Source organism: Pyrgilauda ruficollis, unplaced genomic scaffold (assembly GCF_017590135.1).
Source record: "Pyrgilauda ruficollis isolate IOZ18807 unplaced genomic scaffold, ASM1759013v1 scaffold24, whole genome shotgun sequence".
Classification (NCBI taxonomy): domain Eukaryota; kingdom Metazoa; phylum Chordata; class Aves; order Passeriformes; family Passeridae; genus Pyrgilauda; species Pyrgilauda ruficollis.
The window spans coordinates 3925148-3940455 of NW_024523648.1; the positions used below are offsets into that span (position 1 = coordinate 3925148).

The following is a 15308-nucleotide window of genomic DNA, read 5'->3' on the forward strand; positions in this document are numbered from 1 at the left end:
CAGCGGGATACCAACTTCTTTCTGTTGACGCTCCAGCAGACCCCACATCAAGCTGTTTTCTCACTTTTGGACAATATTGCTACAATGTAAACGTGAAGGGACTCGCTGCTGGGAGCAGGGCCCGCCTGGCTCTCACCACCTGGAGAACTAAACCCTTCACTATTTTGACCTGAGTGTCCTGGAAAGAGGAACAAATGCAAGAGAGAAGTTTGATAGGGCATCTATCAAATTTAGTCCAAGAATGCAAAACATTTGGGGTATGTGAGCTACAGAGTAAATCAGGCTGTGGATGTTTCAAGCCTAATGGCGACACATCCAGCACTGTTTAATCAGCTAAATCCTGGGCTATGGAACACTTCCATGTATAGCAATGCTGTTACAACACTGCAGTCATGGGCAGCATGGCACTCATTCATTACTGTGTTACAGCTGCCCTCATTTTAAAGGGCCTGATCCAAGACCCACTGAAATCCCATTGACTTCAGAGTATTGTGGATCTAACCATAAAGCAGGGATTTTCAGCATTCCTTTGTAACAAAGTGAAAACAAAGGAGGACTTTTTTGGCTGCTGCTTCTCCTCATCTCTCTGGATATTTGCCTTTTCTTCCCCACCCAGGCAGCTCTGTTTGTTTTTCCCCACCCAGATCTCTGCATCTCCATGCAGCCTTTGCTCTGCTTCGGCTGCCACCTCCCTTTCACCTTCATGACTTTGGAAAGGGTATGAAGTTAAGTTTTGAAAAGGGTATGGAGTTAAGTTATGAAGTAAAGCACTTGCTGCCATAACCTTCTGTTATAAAGGACCACGGAAGCTTCAAAACATTCTCAATGAGATGACAACATCCAGTGTTATTCTCAGAGATCCTAAAGATCGAGGGAGAGGTTGTGGGAATCTCTATGGAAGATTTTTAGGGAGGTTAGACAAACAATTATCAGAGCCAGCCTAAGTATAGTAGCTCAGATTCATAGACTAGTAAGGGACTAGGTAATTCTTTGAGAAGCATTTATAAAATGGCAACAAAATTTCCACAAAATTTTTTCTTGCCTGTTGCTTTGTGGAAAACTCCCACAAAAAGACAGTGTACTGCCTATTTACAGAGCACAAATCCAAGTATCTCTGTCCACTGACATCAGTATAAGGCCTCCTGCTGTCATTTACCAAGCTCAGACTTTTATTTGGGCCTGGGTCAAAGAACTGAAATCAACTTTTCATTATTTTTGTCTAGTTTAGTCATTTGCATTGCAGAGATATCTGTTCATGTTTCTCTTTGCATTCACCAGATTTGAACAATTGTTACAGGAAGAGTGGAGGGCTGGATTTTCTTGCTAATTTATGAGAGATACAAGGTAGCAACTCTCTGCCACAGAAAATGTGTCTATTTTAAGAGCAGATGCAGATACGGTCCATGAGGGGCATATTGCTGCATGTTTAGGCCTGAAAAAGAAATAAGGACAGATGCCAACAAATAGTATTTTTCAGTAATTTTTGTTGAAGCAATTTTGCAGTGACAAAAAATTATTGGAAGAAAAAACCCAACATTCTTCATTTAAAAATGTGGTGGCCATTCAAGATTCTGAAAAGGCATTTTCTAAATGTTCTATTTTTAGTTCCTTGAAATTCAAAATGGTAGCAAAAAAAATAACTGGTGTTGCATGAGAGAAATGTATACAGCTAACATTAAGGTCAGAATTTGACAATTAACTGTGGGGATTTTCTATTGTTGTTTTGTTTTACTAACAAAATGACCCAGTAATTGAGAAATTTCTCAATTCTAATCTAATCCTCCCCAATATCTACAGCAAACAGTAGCCTCAGTGTAAAGATTTACAGCTACAGTTATGTCTCTGCTTTGTTCTTGAGCATGTATTTACTTCTGCCCATTTGCTTTCTGAAATTCTCTCTCATTTGTCATCTGAAGAACTCCATTTAAAAGGAAAACAGGCTTCAGACATGAAACACAGCTACATTCCTGAAACATGAGATGAACAACCTTTAATTCATGCAACCTTTCATTTACAGTAATGTTTAATGGATGGGCTGGTTTCATTATGGACAATGCCTCTCCCTGTCATTAGCCCGCAGAAAGGGCTAAAACTCTTTAAGCATTTAAAGGAGCTCCATTTCAGTCTCTGTATTCCCTCCTCCCCTCCCTCCCCCACTCCCCATCACCCCTTGTGACTGCCCTTTTTCTAAGTGCACAATCTAAATGCTACACTCTGCAAATTGCACTTATTGCTGGCTTCGAGCATCGAAGAGCCCTTCTGAGCACTTTTTATACAAACCCTCACAAGGTCAGAGTTGGAAAAATCTCAGCTGGTGGACTTGGATCCCATGAGCTAGTGACCATTTATAATTAATATTAATGAATGGCAGATGACAGATGTTTATTGCCTAAGCAGAAACGTGCATTGCTAAACTAGAAGTATTTAGTTTAAATCCAGAGGAACTGACTTTATTTCTTGTATGGATGTGGGGTGGTGGTGGGGAATTCCAGTGGGTGATCCAGCCCTTGCTACCTTTAAGCAGGAGCATGGAAACAATAATTCTTGAAAGAAGAATCCTGAGCCCTCTATTTGAAGGATGACATTTGGTCCTTCAAAACATTAACTGAAGTAAGGGGAACTCTCTGCACACTTTGGTAGCTCTGATTTGCAGCAGTAGTGGTTTTTATCCATAGAGTCTAAAGCACCAAAATTAAGGAACTCTGACCTCTGTTTTATACTTGTGGAACCCGAGAAAGTAATTTAAATACAGTATTATAAAGAAAAAAGTCTCTGTCACTGAGAAAAAAGACTGCAGGCCCAGACACAGTATGTTTTTTTGTTACTGGATTTTTTTCCATAGTGAACTTAAATTAAACTAAACTATGATGCATAAATCTTTCAAGTTTAAATGTGACACAGTGGAAGATATAACATGGAGATGGAAGAGTCTTGTCTCTTGTGACTAATTAAGGCTGATGGAATCTCTGGTTTTGATCTGAAATAAACTCTTTTACTGCACATAAATTATTTTCCTGGACATAGAGACATCTTGGGTAACATTTTCAAAAGTACAACAACAATTTCAAGTAACTTCTTAGAGTCTCTGGTTGAGGTTGGAGTAAGAGTCTATTTGTTCTGAATCCCTTGGACAAAACATTCTCCTCCTTATAGTATCTTGCTACAGTATGTGTGCACCAATTATTTGGTGGTTTCTTGCTCCTGAGGTTTTTACACTGTCTGTAAACTGTTTCTGAGCATGCCATTCCAGACCCTAGCCTTTAGTGGCTACAGGGTTGATCTCAGGTCTTATGAAAGAGTGCCAAAGTAGTTGCAAAAGCAGGTGGTGCTTAAATCTGTAGAAATAGTGAGCAATTTCTGAAGCAGAAATTGCTGATTTTTTTGGCTGAAGCAGAAGTGCTTGGAGCAGGCAAGAAAGTGATTAGTTACTCAGTTTGAAAGAGAAGCATGAACATATTTGGTGACTACTGTACAGTGGGCTTGTTCACCTGGAGGCAGGAGGCAGCTGGAGAGAGAGGCTGCTGATCCCCACAGTCCCAATTTTTCCCAGAGAGGCTAGAGAGGATCCTGACTTTGTGCAATACATCATTGTACTGAAAATATCACTTGCCGAACTTTTGCGTCAGGTTCCTTAGGATCTTTCTTGCATTCCAGCAGCTCAGCTCCCGTAACCAGCCCTGCTGTACAGGCTGCACACACACCACAGGAACACCTAGGGGCGTTACCACTTTACCAGCGCTGCTGTAACACTCTTAAGGCACCCGCCAAGCCAAAACATAAAACATGCAAGTTGTGCAGAATGGCCATTGTGCACTGCTGGCAGGATCTGTGTGAGACAGGACATGGAGCAGATCTCCTGGTGGAGGTGGATCAGGGATTCCAGACCTTTCTTAGCACTTAGGGGTGCTCTCTCATGAGAGGCTGCATTCTCATCTCAGTGGGGGCTGTATCTCCTCCAGCCTTTGGGCCACACAAGCTTGCCTGCATCCATCTCAAAACCATGGCAGTCAATTTGTGAAGTATCCTAAGTGAAGTGGGCTCCAGTGATGCACTGTCACATGGCAAAATCATTCTTCACATTCCACTTCCAGCTACTCATAAAGCTGGCTGCTCACTTCAGTGTGCAAAGCTGTGTTACTACAAAAAGCTCTAAATGCAAAGTTCATCCTCAGAGGAATTTGAAAAGAATAAACTTATTACATTCTTGGGGAAGAAAAGAAAAATAAAAGAAGGAAAGACAGCCTGGATAAAATTCACATGGACAACTCCTATCTGTGATTCATGTTAAATTGAAGAGTTATGAGCAATGCTAAAATATTTGCATTCAAGTTCCTTTTGTGCACATCCACCATAAACCCCACTCAGAAACACTTTTAAAAAATATTTTATAGGCATTGATTTTCCAAAGAAAGTGAAAATACCAGATTACAGTCATCACATTTCCCAGAAACTTGCTGATTTCAATGAACTCCCAGTTGAAAGTAGGCAGGTTTTTGAAAGAACCTTGCATTTGTGTGAGGTTTCTGCCTAGTATCCTTCCAGCTTGTCCATTGCGTTGGCTTCTGGCAGCCCATCTGGCAGACTGACAAAGATTCAGCAGCCTGAAAACCTGAGATCCCTTTGGCAACTTGGTCCAAGATTCCTAGGCTTCATTGGGCTAAATTCTGAACCCTTCTGGCATATAAATTCCCTGAGCCTTTTTCAGAGGCAGCCCATGAGTCTTGGTGATCCCAATGTCCTTTTCCTTAAGCTTCTCTCCACCCAATAAACTGCCAGGTATGCTCTCAATAGGTAAGAAAAATCCTTCAGAAACACATGGAGATGGCCAAAGTTAAATCTCATGTCACTCTTTTAGAGAGGGAACTTTTGGAGTCTCTGATCCATATGAAATTTAGAAGCCTGACCTGTCACTTTAATCAATGTGAAAATGTATTTGGAAATACTGGCATTACTTAGAGAGGGGAGGATCAATGCTTTGGCCAGCTGAAATAGTACACACACACTGGAGCACAAAACAGAAAGAGACAGTCAATTTTCAACACCTTGACTTGAAAAGTATCCTTGAAAGCAAATTCTCCCTTCAATTACACCAAACACCAACATTGGTGACCTCTGTGTGTGTGAGCAAGTACAACACAGAGGTCAGAATTGGGCCCCCGGTGAATTTTGGTAAAAACAGCCTGCTTCTGTGCTGATGGTTTTGCTGAGAGGATCCATCAGGAGCTGCTGTCTCCCTGTATGTTACCTGCTGCTGACAGGCTGATCCAGTTGTTCAGCTGGCCTGGGGTGCACAGGGGCTCCTGTCTACCTGTCAGCACAGGTGTCACCCCAGGCAGAAATGCAAACAAACGATGCTCAGAGTGCAAGGGACAAGTGAACCATGCCGAGAGGGGCCAGAGAGGCATCCTGTTGACTCCTCATCTTCCTTTACCTTCCTGGCATATCAGAAAACTTAAGAAAATGTAAGGAGGGGATTCCAGGGGGAGGGTATAGGTGCACCTATACCAGCAAATGAAATGGTGGAAGATGCCCAGGCAGCTGGTCCTGGTGTATAGTACCAGGGCAGGAACTGCTGGCCTGATTCAAGTGTTGGAGTCAGCACTTGCAAAATGCCTCCAGGATCTGTACCCAATCACCAGTATAGCCCAGCTCTGAGCCATGGTCGATAATGAAAAAAGGCATTCCTTGGGATGCACCCAGATATTGGGGTCATATAAGTATCATCTGAATTACCAGGTTCCATTGAGGCAATCAGTTCAAGTAAAGCCAAGGAAAACATCTTTTCTCACTCATCCCTCTCTTCAGAGCACACTGAGCACAAGTTTGAGAAACTTGAAAACAAGTTTCTTAGGGGGTTTTCTCCATTTTACTCTTGTACTAGAAAGAGTTTAAATGTCTGCTGAGGTACCAGCATCTGTCTCTTATCATGTATAACTTTTCTTGATTATTTCTAGAGCAGCAGACTAAACATGAAGCTCTGACATAATGCAGCATCACATTTTTATTTCTGGTTTGTTCAAAAGACTGCACCAGCTGAAAAAAGTCTCTAAAAAGGACTATATTTATGACCTCAATCCAAGCTAATGGGATTGGATTGTTGGTGACTAAAAGGAAAACAGGCTATTAGAGATTTTTCTCAATATCCCGATGCTCTAACAACAGGGTAAGGGCTTTTGGTACCAATCACTATTATTCCCAATATTTGTACTGGTTCCTGATTCTCCTAGTCTGAAAAGAGGCCCATTAAGTGCATTTGGACACTCATGGACCTTTTCCCCTCCTTTAGGAAAGCTGTAAAAACCCAATCCCATTCAGAAGTCACCATTAAAAGTCTCAAAAGAAGAAAATGCTAGTTTCCTAAATACCAGCATGGTCTAGGTAATTTCCTATCCTAAGGAATGGGGAGTGATTTTCTGGTCTGCTAAATTGCCATTACTTTCCTGTCTTTGGAAGCTGTGTTCAGGCTTTATAAGCTGCGGGTTCTTATAAGATGAAAACTGTAATGTAATTACAAAATTGGTGTTGTTAGCACGTTAATCCTGATTAAAACAAGGCTGCTAGCAAATTCCCCTAGTCCCAACAGACAAGCATGAAGGGAATAAATCCCCACAAGCACTTGTTTGAAGAGGCAGCAGTAAATGTCTCCACAAACAGCAAACAGAACTCATTATAGGAATCCTCCTTCTCTGGTTGCTGTTTTGACTGAAGGATATTCTATTTTCAGGCACTGGCAATATCTTTTCTATGGCACAGGAAAGGCACATCCAACCAGTTTCTATTACAAGAGGTCATCACAAGCCAGGGACTTTCCATAAACCTTGCTTATGAGCTCATGAGTGTAGAAGTGTCATTTCCGAACCATCCACATAAGAAATTATATCTCCTGACTTCCCATACACCTAACAGGATACAACTTTCTCCTTATCTCCTACAGCAGTGAAAAACGCGACATCTCCTGTCTTGGCGTAACTAATCTGGTCTGCCTCCTCCCATTCCTCTCTGCCTGCTTTATGCCAACAGCTGTGGTGCAGGCCCCAGCTATTTCTGTATTTGGAAACAACATTCTCATTCCTGCTAATGTGCCTCTTTCAGCACTGTTCTTGCAAGGACAAGCTAGCACACACAATGTAAATAAGAATATTTTTCAAGTGAATGCAATCTAGTGGTCCAGATCCTATTTTCAGAGGCAAACAAACCTTAAGGATCCTTATACAAAGACATCTAAAGTCTACATCTAGAGAAGTATTTCCACTCTTAAGAGGAGATAGGACACGTAAGAACAAGTTAGTCACCAAATCCAATAATACAGTTGCTCAACCATAAGTATCAATAGCTTTTGAGGTATAGCATCACCATAGAATCACAGGATGGCTGGAATTAGAATGGGCCTTAAAGATAATCTAATTCCAATCCCCTGCCATGGGCAGGGACACCTTCCACTAGACCAAGTTTTTTGAAGCTCTACCCAACCTTGTCTTGAACATTTCCAGGAATGGGCCAGCTACAGCTTCTCTGGGCAACAGTTCTAGAATTTCTTCCTCAGATCTAATGTAAGCCTATTGTCTTTCATTTTAAAGACATTCTTCCTTGTTCTGTCACTACCTGCCTTGGTCAAAAGCCCCTTTCCATTTTTCTTGTAGGCTCCCTTTAGGTACTATAAGGCCACAATTAGGTCACACCAAAGCTGTCTCTTTTCCAGGCTGAACAATCCAAATTCTCTCAGTCTTTCCTCATAGGAGAGGGGCTTCATCCCTCTAATCATCCTGGTGTCCCTCCCCTGGACTTGCTCTAAAAAGTCAGTGTCCTTCCTGCGCCTGGGACCCCAGAGCTGGATGCAGTGTTCCAGGCGGGGTCTTACAAGAGAGGAGAGGCAGAATCCCCTCCCTTGCCCTGCTGGCCACGTTGCTTTGGATGCAATCCAGGATACCACTGGCTTTCTGAGCTGCAGGAGCATATTGCTGGGTTATGTCCAGCCTCATCCATCAGCATTCCCAAGTCCTTCTCGGCAGGGCTGCTCTCTATCTGTTCACCGCCCAGCTTGTACTGGCACTGCGAGTTGTCCCAACACGGGTGCAGCACCTTGAACTTGGTCTTGTTAAACCTTATGAGATTCCCAAGGGCCCACTTTTTGAGCTTGCCCAGGTATCTTGGATTATCTAAAATCACAGAACTCTGGATATGTCACGTGCCTTAAATCTGTATCCATCTGGACTGGTATGGAAACCAGGTAGGCTACCATCATGCATCTCAAGAGCAGGAGAACATAGGTTTGGCCAAGTTATTTGCTCCTTGAATGTCTTTGGACCTTAGCTCTATTAAAATTTTTACCTATATTCTCTTCAGCATTTGGAACATCTTCAGCAGTAAGGCAGGCCAGGAACTGCACTAAGTTTTGTAGTATCTACATTGATCTGAAGTTGTTGACCCTCACACTCTGGTTACCTGGAAATCTAGTGATTATAAAGTAGGGCCACAATAGCTAAGGGAAAAAAGAAAAAAAAAAAAAAAAAAAAAAAAAAAAAAAAAGAAAAGAAAAAAAAGGACTGCTGTGAAAAAAGTTATGCAGTTATGCTGTTTAAACTTCAAAAAGACATACCAGATGAATCAGCCACTTGTGGCTTGGGAATGAAAGGAGAAAGTCCATTGCATCACTGGGAGCTGGGGGTTTGGAGGGATGTTATCTTGGCAAGTAGTGTGAGTACATTCTACAGGCTATGTTCCAGAAAAAAAATGTGTCACTTTTCTTGAAAATGAGAATGATCTGCTCATTTGCATAATATGGCATGACTGTATTGTTGACAGAGCTAGACTAAGGGAGTTCAGGGCCTGGGGCATGCTTCTCTTCCTGGTTTCTTTGCTCAGCATGGTTTCTTTGCGTCATGCTGATGTTGTCCAGGCCACACGATGAGGAAAGCATGACAGACTTTTCGTCTAAGAGGACTAAAAATGCCTCTGAGAAGGGTGTGGACAGGTGGGAAGGAGAGCAACACAGTGTAGTGGCACTTAACCTTTGGGTGTCTCATGGGGTACAGAGGGATTGGGTCACTGCTACTGCAGCACCAGTGCTGACAGTGCTCCAGTGGCCAGGAAAGGGCTGAGAGGTCAGACAAGGCTTTGAGGAGTGTGAAAGAACACTGTGGCATGTTACAGCAGTGGCTTGTGGTCTTTTATTGCAGCTCTTCAGCTTATTACAGTGTAGTGGGGAGGATTTGTGGTCCGTGGTGACAGTCACAGCAGAAGCAGTGGGACCCTTCCAAAGAGGGGCCTGTTATATCAGTGCCTGCAGTCCCAACAGGAGCAGTTCCATGACCCTCTTGCTCCTTTTGCTTTCCCATGATAAATGTCTTCATGGGAGTGATGAAAGAAATACAATCATCACAAATGTCTGAAGCCAGATTCTCATCCCTCTGGGATTTCCATGAAGCCTACCCTGTAGTACTTCCCCCCCATCAAAGTGAAGCAGTTTGCACAATCAGATTTTATGTCTTCCTATGGTGCTTTGGGATTTCAGCACCCAAGTCTCCTGTAATCATTTCAGCTGAATATAATAGTGGGACTAAGTGACAATGCTTAAAGCATAAGAAATCTGTCACCTGTGGTAGTTGATCCGTGTCAGCCATGATTTGCTAAGCAACTGTCTGTCATACAGAGCTTTTGAGCACCAAGGCCTCCCAAGTCATGGCCAACGCGTCCTCCCACTAATCCATAAAATACAGCTATAGATCTAGTGGAAACACCACATCTGAGGAGATAATGCACAGGCTTCTCTGAAATACTCTGGCTTGTTTAAATAGATGCATTCAGACACAGATTGCGTAAATACAGACTCAGGAATTTCTTTGACCCGGGGCTATAAAATATATTAACAAGAACTCAGCACCTTGAATCTGATTAGACATGTAATTATATTGTTATCCAAACTAATTTCATGTCTGCATTTAATTTGAACTACTGTGCTTCTCTAAATTACAGCAAGTCACTAGATTTTCATCAATATAGGAATTTGCTATTATTAGAAGCAGAAAGATATCTCCTGCGTACCAGAAAACTCACAGTGCCTGCAGATCAGTTCTTCCAGTACAGTTGTCTGTACAAAGCTTTAGTTCCAACATAAAAGCTATTTTAACACCCATTAATTACTTTATTGTAATATATATTCATAGCACTATACATTCATAATACAATAGCTGTAATATATATCACATAATATATAATTTATTTAAAAATTATAAATATAGAAATAATAAATATATAAATAATATATAGATAATATAGACAAACTTATATATAAATAATATAGATAAATTATTATATATAAATAATATATAAAATTTTATATGTAAATAATATATATAAATCTAATATATAATTAGATTCTCATGAATACTTCTCTGATATTACATATAGTCTCTTCATAAGCAAAACACTCTATTGGAAAATATTTAATCTCCTGTCTAAAAATACGCAGCCTATTTTTTCTTTTTTTAAAATTTTGAACGGTTGTATTGAATCCATAAGAAGAAATAAACGTTAGCAGCGTTAGTGCATCACAGCAAGAATTCCGTGACTCATCGGGAAAGTTCAGCCGCAGGCAAAATAAAGCACAGACAGCCGGTGCAGCGGCAGGAAGGGCACGGGCGGGAATTCGGGACGCGGCCGCGGGGACGGGGAAGGGACCCTGCGGCTGCGGGAGCCGCCCCCGCCCCGCCTGGCGCGGAGCCGCGGCGCCCCCGCGCGGGCGGCGCGGGCACTGCAGCGCAGCGCGGGGAGCGGGCCGCGACGCGCAGCGAGAGACGAGAGAGACAGGGACACAGGCGTGTGCCCGAAGTGTTACAGGCTTCAGCCCGGGAGAAGGGTCTAGCGGGAACATTCTTGGTAAAGTCAGTTGAAATTCCAGGAGAATGTATTCTTCCAGGTCATGTTATTGCATCGTTTATTTCTTCGCTTGAGTTCCAGATTTAATAATGGCCTTGTCCGTCATCTTCTTCAAAGGCAAAGTAGGTCATAGAAATATAGGATGGTTTGGGTTGGAAGGGGCCTTAAACGTCATCTAGTTCCAGCACCCTTGCCGTGGACAGGAACATCTTCTATAAGACCAGGTTGCTCCAAACCCCATCCAAACTGGCCACGAACACTTCCAGGGATGGGGCATCCACAGCTTCTCTGGACAACTTGTTTCAATGTCTCACCACCCTCACAATAAAGAATTTCCTCCTAACACCTAACTTAAATGTCTTCTCTTTTAGTTCAAAATCTCTCCCCCTTGTCTTATCACTATCTTTTCATATAAAGACTCATTCTTCATCTTCTTTTATAAGCTCTCTTTAAGCACTGAAAGGCCAACTCTTATTCAGAGATGAACTTGTAAACATAATGGCCCATGTAATTTTTGCACTTTTCATTTCACAGATAGCGAAATGCCCAAATTTTCAGTGAATTTCCATGATACCTGGTACCCAGTTCAATGGGCTGCTATGAAGTCAGTTTCAGCAAGTAGAAGAAAGAAGAAAAAATATTCAGGAACAACTCTCTGGGAAGAAGATAGAAAGGATATGAGCAGGGAGGGTGATGTACAAAAATATATCCCAGTACTAGCAGAGAACTGCTGCTAGAATCTTCTCTTGGGTCTAAACTGAAACACAGACTGACTAGGAGTAACATTACACTGTCATACAAAAATTCATTTTTAAAAGTAGTAGTGAAAGGAACTAAAGAGCCAGCAAAGGTGACCCTTCTATGCTATATTGCTTTACCACAACATTATAGGTTTAGAGGTCAGATCTTTTCACAAATGGCAGCAGAATGGAGGGGGTAACATTAAACCATGTACAAAACTGCACAGAGGACTCCAAATTAGCTGTTCTCAGAGCAGAAGAGAATTGCGATTCAGTTTTAAGTATTTTCCAGAGATCAGTTTTCCTTGTCATTTTTAAAGACACCAGTTTGATTAAAACAGAAACAGTGAAGCTGTGCCTAGATAAGTCTCTAGCTAGACAAAGATATCTTATTCTTAGTATATCCACACACGTTTAAATACATATATCCTGGTCCATGACTGAATGGGAAACCATTACACATCATTCCAACACACTTAAAGAACTGTGGCTGGGAAGTCACAGCTGAATGATTTTGGCTAATCACCAAGTGAGTAATGTCAAACACTGGATGTCTGGACAGTTTCCATTCAAATAACATTTCATCTTGGGCCAATAGTATTTACAAACCACTGGAATGAAATCCCATACTGTCATTTACCCATTAGTAAGAGACAGCATTACAGCTGGGTAAGATGCAGCCTTACTTCTGCACGGAGATCTCCCAGCTCTCCCAGTGGTAGTAGCTCTTTCTGAGCCTCCCACACCAGTTCTGCAGGTCTCCCCTGCTCACCTCTGGGCATCTTAGATGGCATTTACAAATTTAGAGAGGGATTCTGCAGGTATGTGGGTGTATACTCAGGTAATCTCTAAGTGGTTCCCTAAAATTTAAGGTGTCGTTTTATATTTAAAGTTTTACTGTTTCAGAAACAACAAATGATAAAGGCAGATATTAGTCACTGTTTGACTTAATGTGTGTATCTAAACTTCCCTTACTCTCCAATCCCAGGCAGTGGTGGTAGAGAATGGAGAAGCTGTAAAATATTCCCATAGAGCTACACAAGAAGAAGAAGATAGAGCATATTCTCACATCTTGATCTTGCTCCTTGCTTTCTGCATTCTCTTCACCTCCTCTGAATCTCTCTTCCTTTATCTGACCTGCACCCTGAACCTCCTTGGATGGTTATCTGTTCTCAGAACAAAGTCACTTCCCCTGCAGCTACTCTCTCATGGTGACATACTCCCACAGAGCTCAGTGAGGCATCAAAAACCACTGTCTTTGGTTTTGAGGCAGGAATGGGCAAAACTGGTAAAAATTTAGCACCCTCAACAGCAAGAACTACTGCCAGGTTTGTGTAACTCCCTCTACACCAGTGCAGGAAAGCCTGGCTTATCTCTGTTAAAATTTAAAATCAAAAGTATTCTCTCTGTAACAAAGAAGGATAGATTACTTTCATTAGTATCATTATTGAGATATCATAAAAGAGAGTTTAGCCAGATGTTTTTCAATACTTGTCCAGAAATTTCTCCATGCAAGAAGACATAGGGGTCAGTATGACATTCTATCAGGAAAGTCTCCAGAGAGATTGCCTTTGACGATATCATTGGGATTCATCTAACTGCAGGTGAATTTCAGCTGCATAGCTCAGTAGTTCCAGACAGACAAAAAATCTAATCTGTTTTAGGCTCGTGTGTACTTACAAGTTCAAGCCAATATCATTCCTGCACTGGTTTGTAAAGCTAAGAAACAGAATCATAGAATCACAGAAATGTTCTTGTTGGAAAGGATCTTTGAAGATCACCTCTGCCATGGGCAGTGGCATCTTTCACTAGATCAGGTTGCTCAGAGCCCCATCCAGCCTGACCTTGAACAATTCCAGTGATGAGGTATCCACAGCTTCTGTGGGCAGCCTGTTCCAGTGCTGCACCACACTCAGCATAAAAAATTTCTTCCTCACATGGAAGCATAAATGCACTCTATTATATAATCTCCACAGCCAATAGACAAAGTTTTAATGTTGCTAAGGGGACAGGATGCTTTATTGGAGAGGTCTGTAGCAGAAACAAATTCCTCTACATCTTATCTTATTTAAAGCAATAAAGTAGTTGAATACCTAATTTTGTGACAATGGTCTAGAGTTTGATTTGAGACATATTTTAGCCTGAAGACCATCACACACCTGTGCTGGAGCAGACACTTTGCCATGGGATTCATGTTGCAATACCAAGAATCCCCTGGGATGTGGGTGTGATGATTGGACATTTCCAAATATTAGTGTCTAGCTCCTAATGGGAGGTGCTAAACCAGGGCTGGTTTCACGGGTTATGGCAAAGCGAGGGACTCAGAAATTTCTGTAGTCTGAGCAAATCTTCTAACATGCCATCATTTCTTTTCAGGGAAAAAAAATAGGGAGGAGAAAAGGAAAAAATCGAACAAAGATGAAAGCAAGGAGACAAGACAGGAAAGCAAAGGGCGAGCAGCCCGAAGACAAAACCGAGAACAGAGGGAAAACAACAACAAAACGCAGCCGAAGAAAAGGAAAGCCCCAAACAAAGAACAGGACCTGGCACCCGCTGACACTGCACATTAGTGGCCCTCCATGATTGTTTAAGTCTTATGATGCTGCTATCTCTACCAGATCGCCCTGACAGGTGTTCCAACCATTCAGGCCGCAAATGGACAATGCTACCAGTTATTATTAAACTTTAAACAACATTCCAAATACTTCCTATATTCTCCAAGCAACCATAGTTTATTAAAGAGATTGACATGAGCCAAGGAAAAAAGAATCTAAAGATGGGATCCTTTAAAACTGTTATATTATATGCTTCCATGCATCTGTAAAAGGCAATTAAGAAATTTTGTATATAATAATAATAGGGTATAAAATATAGCAATATAATAATGAATGACTTTCAGATGAACAATGTTCTTTTTCTTTGTAAAATATTTTTCAAGTTATTGTTTAAGTATGAGGCAAGAGATATGTCTAAATCAAAGATGAAAATGGTATCCCTTCATATATTGTACATAATTAAGAGAAGGAGGAAAACATTTCTGAAGAGCCAGTAGAAGCCCAAGGTTTTACAATCTCTGGTGGAGCAGGATGGGATTGCCCTATGTTTTCCTGGTCCATGCTCCAGACAGGGGTGAGAAACATCAGGAGAAAGCCAGCAGGGCTTCAGCTGCTGAGGAGTAAGAAGCAGAAGCATCTGCAGCTTTGAGGACTGAATCCCTGAGGCAGAAGGAAACTGAGCTGAGCTCAAATAACGCTCTTATCTGTGGACAACACAATGTTTTCTGGTCTAAACAGTGGTACCGTGTGCTGTTTTATGCTTTTTATACCTATGTGTAACTTAAGTCTACATTTCAAATCTTCTGGTGAATGACAAATCGTATTTGTAGGAGACAACGTTGAGTTAATAAAAACCAGAAAAATAGATCATGTAAGTATGTGTTTTTCACAGTGATGGTGTCACTTTTTCTGCTGGGGAAGGGAATAATTTCATAGCTTCACAGACAGAAGAGGACACAACTTACACCCACACTGTGCATCTAGCAAAAGAATATCCACGAAAAGAAATTACAAACATATACTAATTACAAACTTCTGTCCAATTTTACTTAAATTCCTATTCTGGTTCTTCTCTCTGACACAGCAGAAGTGAAAATCTCCACTGCTCAGAGGACAAACCAAATCCTGTGGTATGTTA

The 15308-nt window shown here is 41.5% G+C and overlaps 1 protein-coding gene across 1 annotated transcript in view; it reads left to right on the top strand.

Moving 5' to 3' along the window:
- RSPO3 (R-spondin 3) overlaps window positions 1-15037 on the top strand; it is a 58447-nt gene extending 43410 nt beyond the window's left edge. The window contains exon 5 of the mRNA XM_041469958.1: window positions 13992-15037. Coding sequence (XP_041325892.1) covers window positions 13992-14185 — 194 coding nt within the window. The 3' untranslated portion in view covers window positions 14186-15037. The remainder of the gene's footprint in view (window positions 1-13991) is intronic.
- The last annotated feature ends 271 nt before the right edge of the window (window positions 15038-15308 follow it).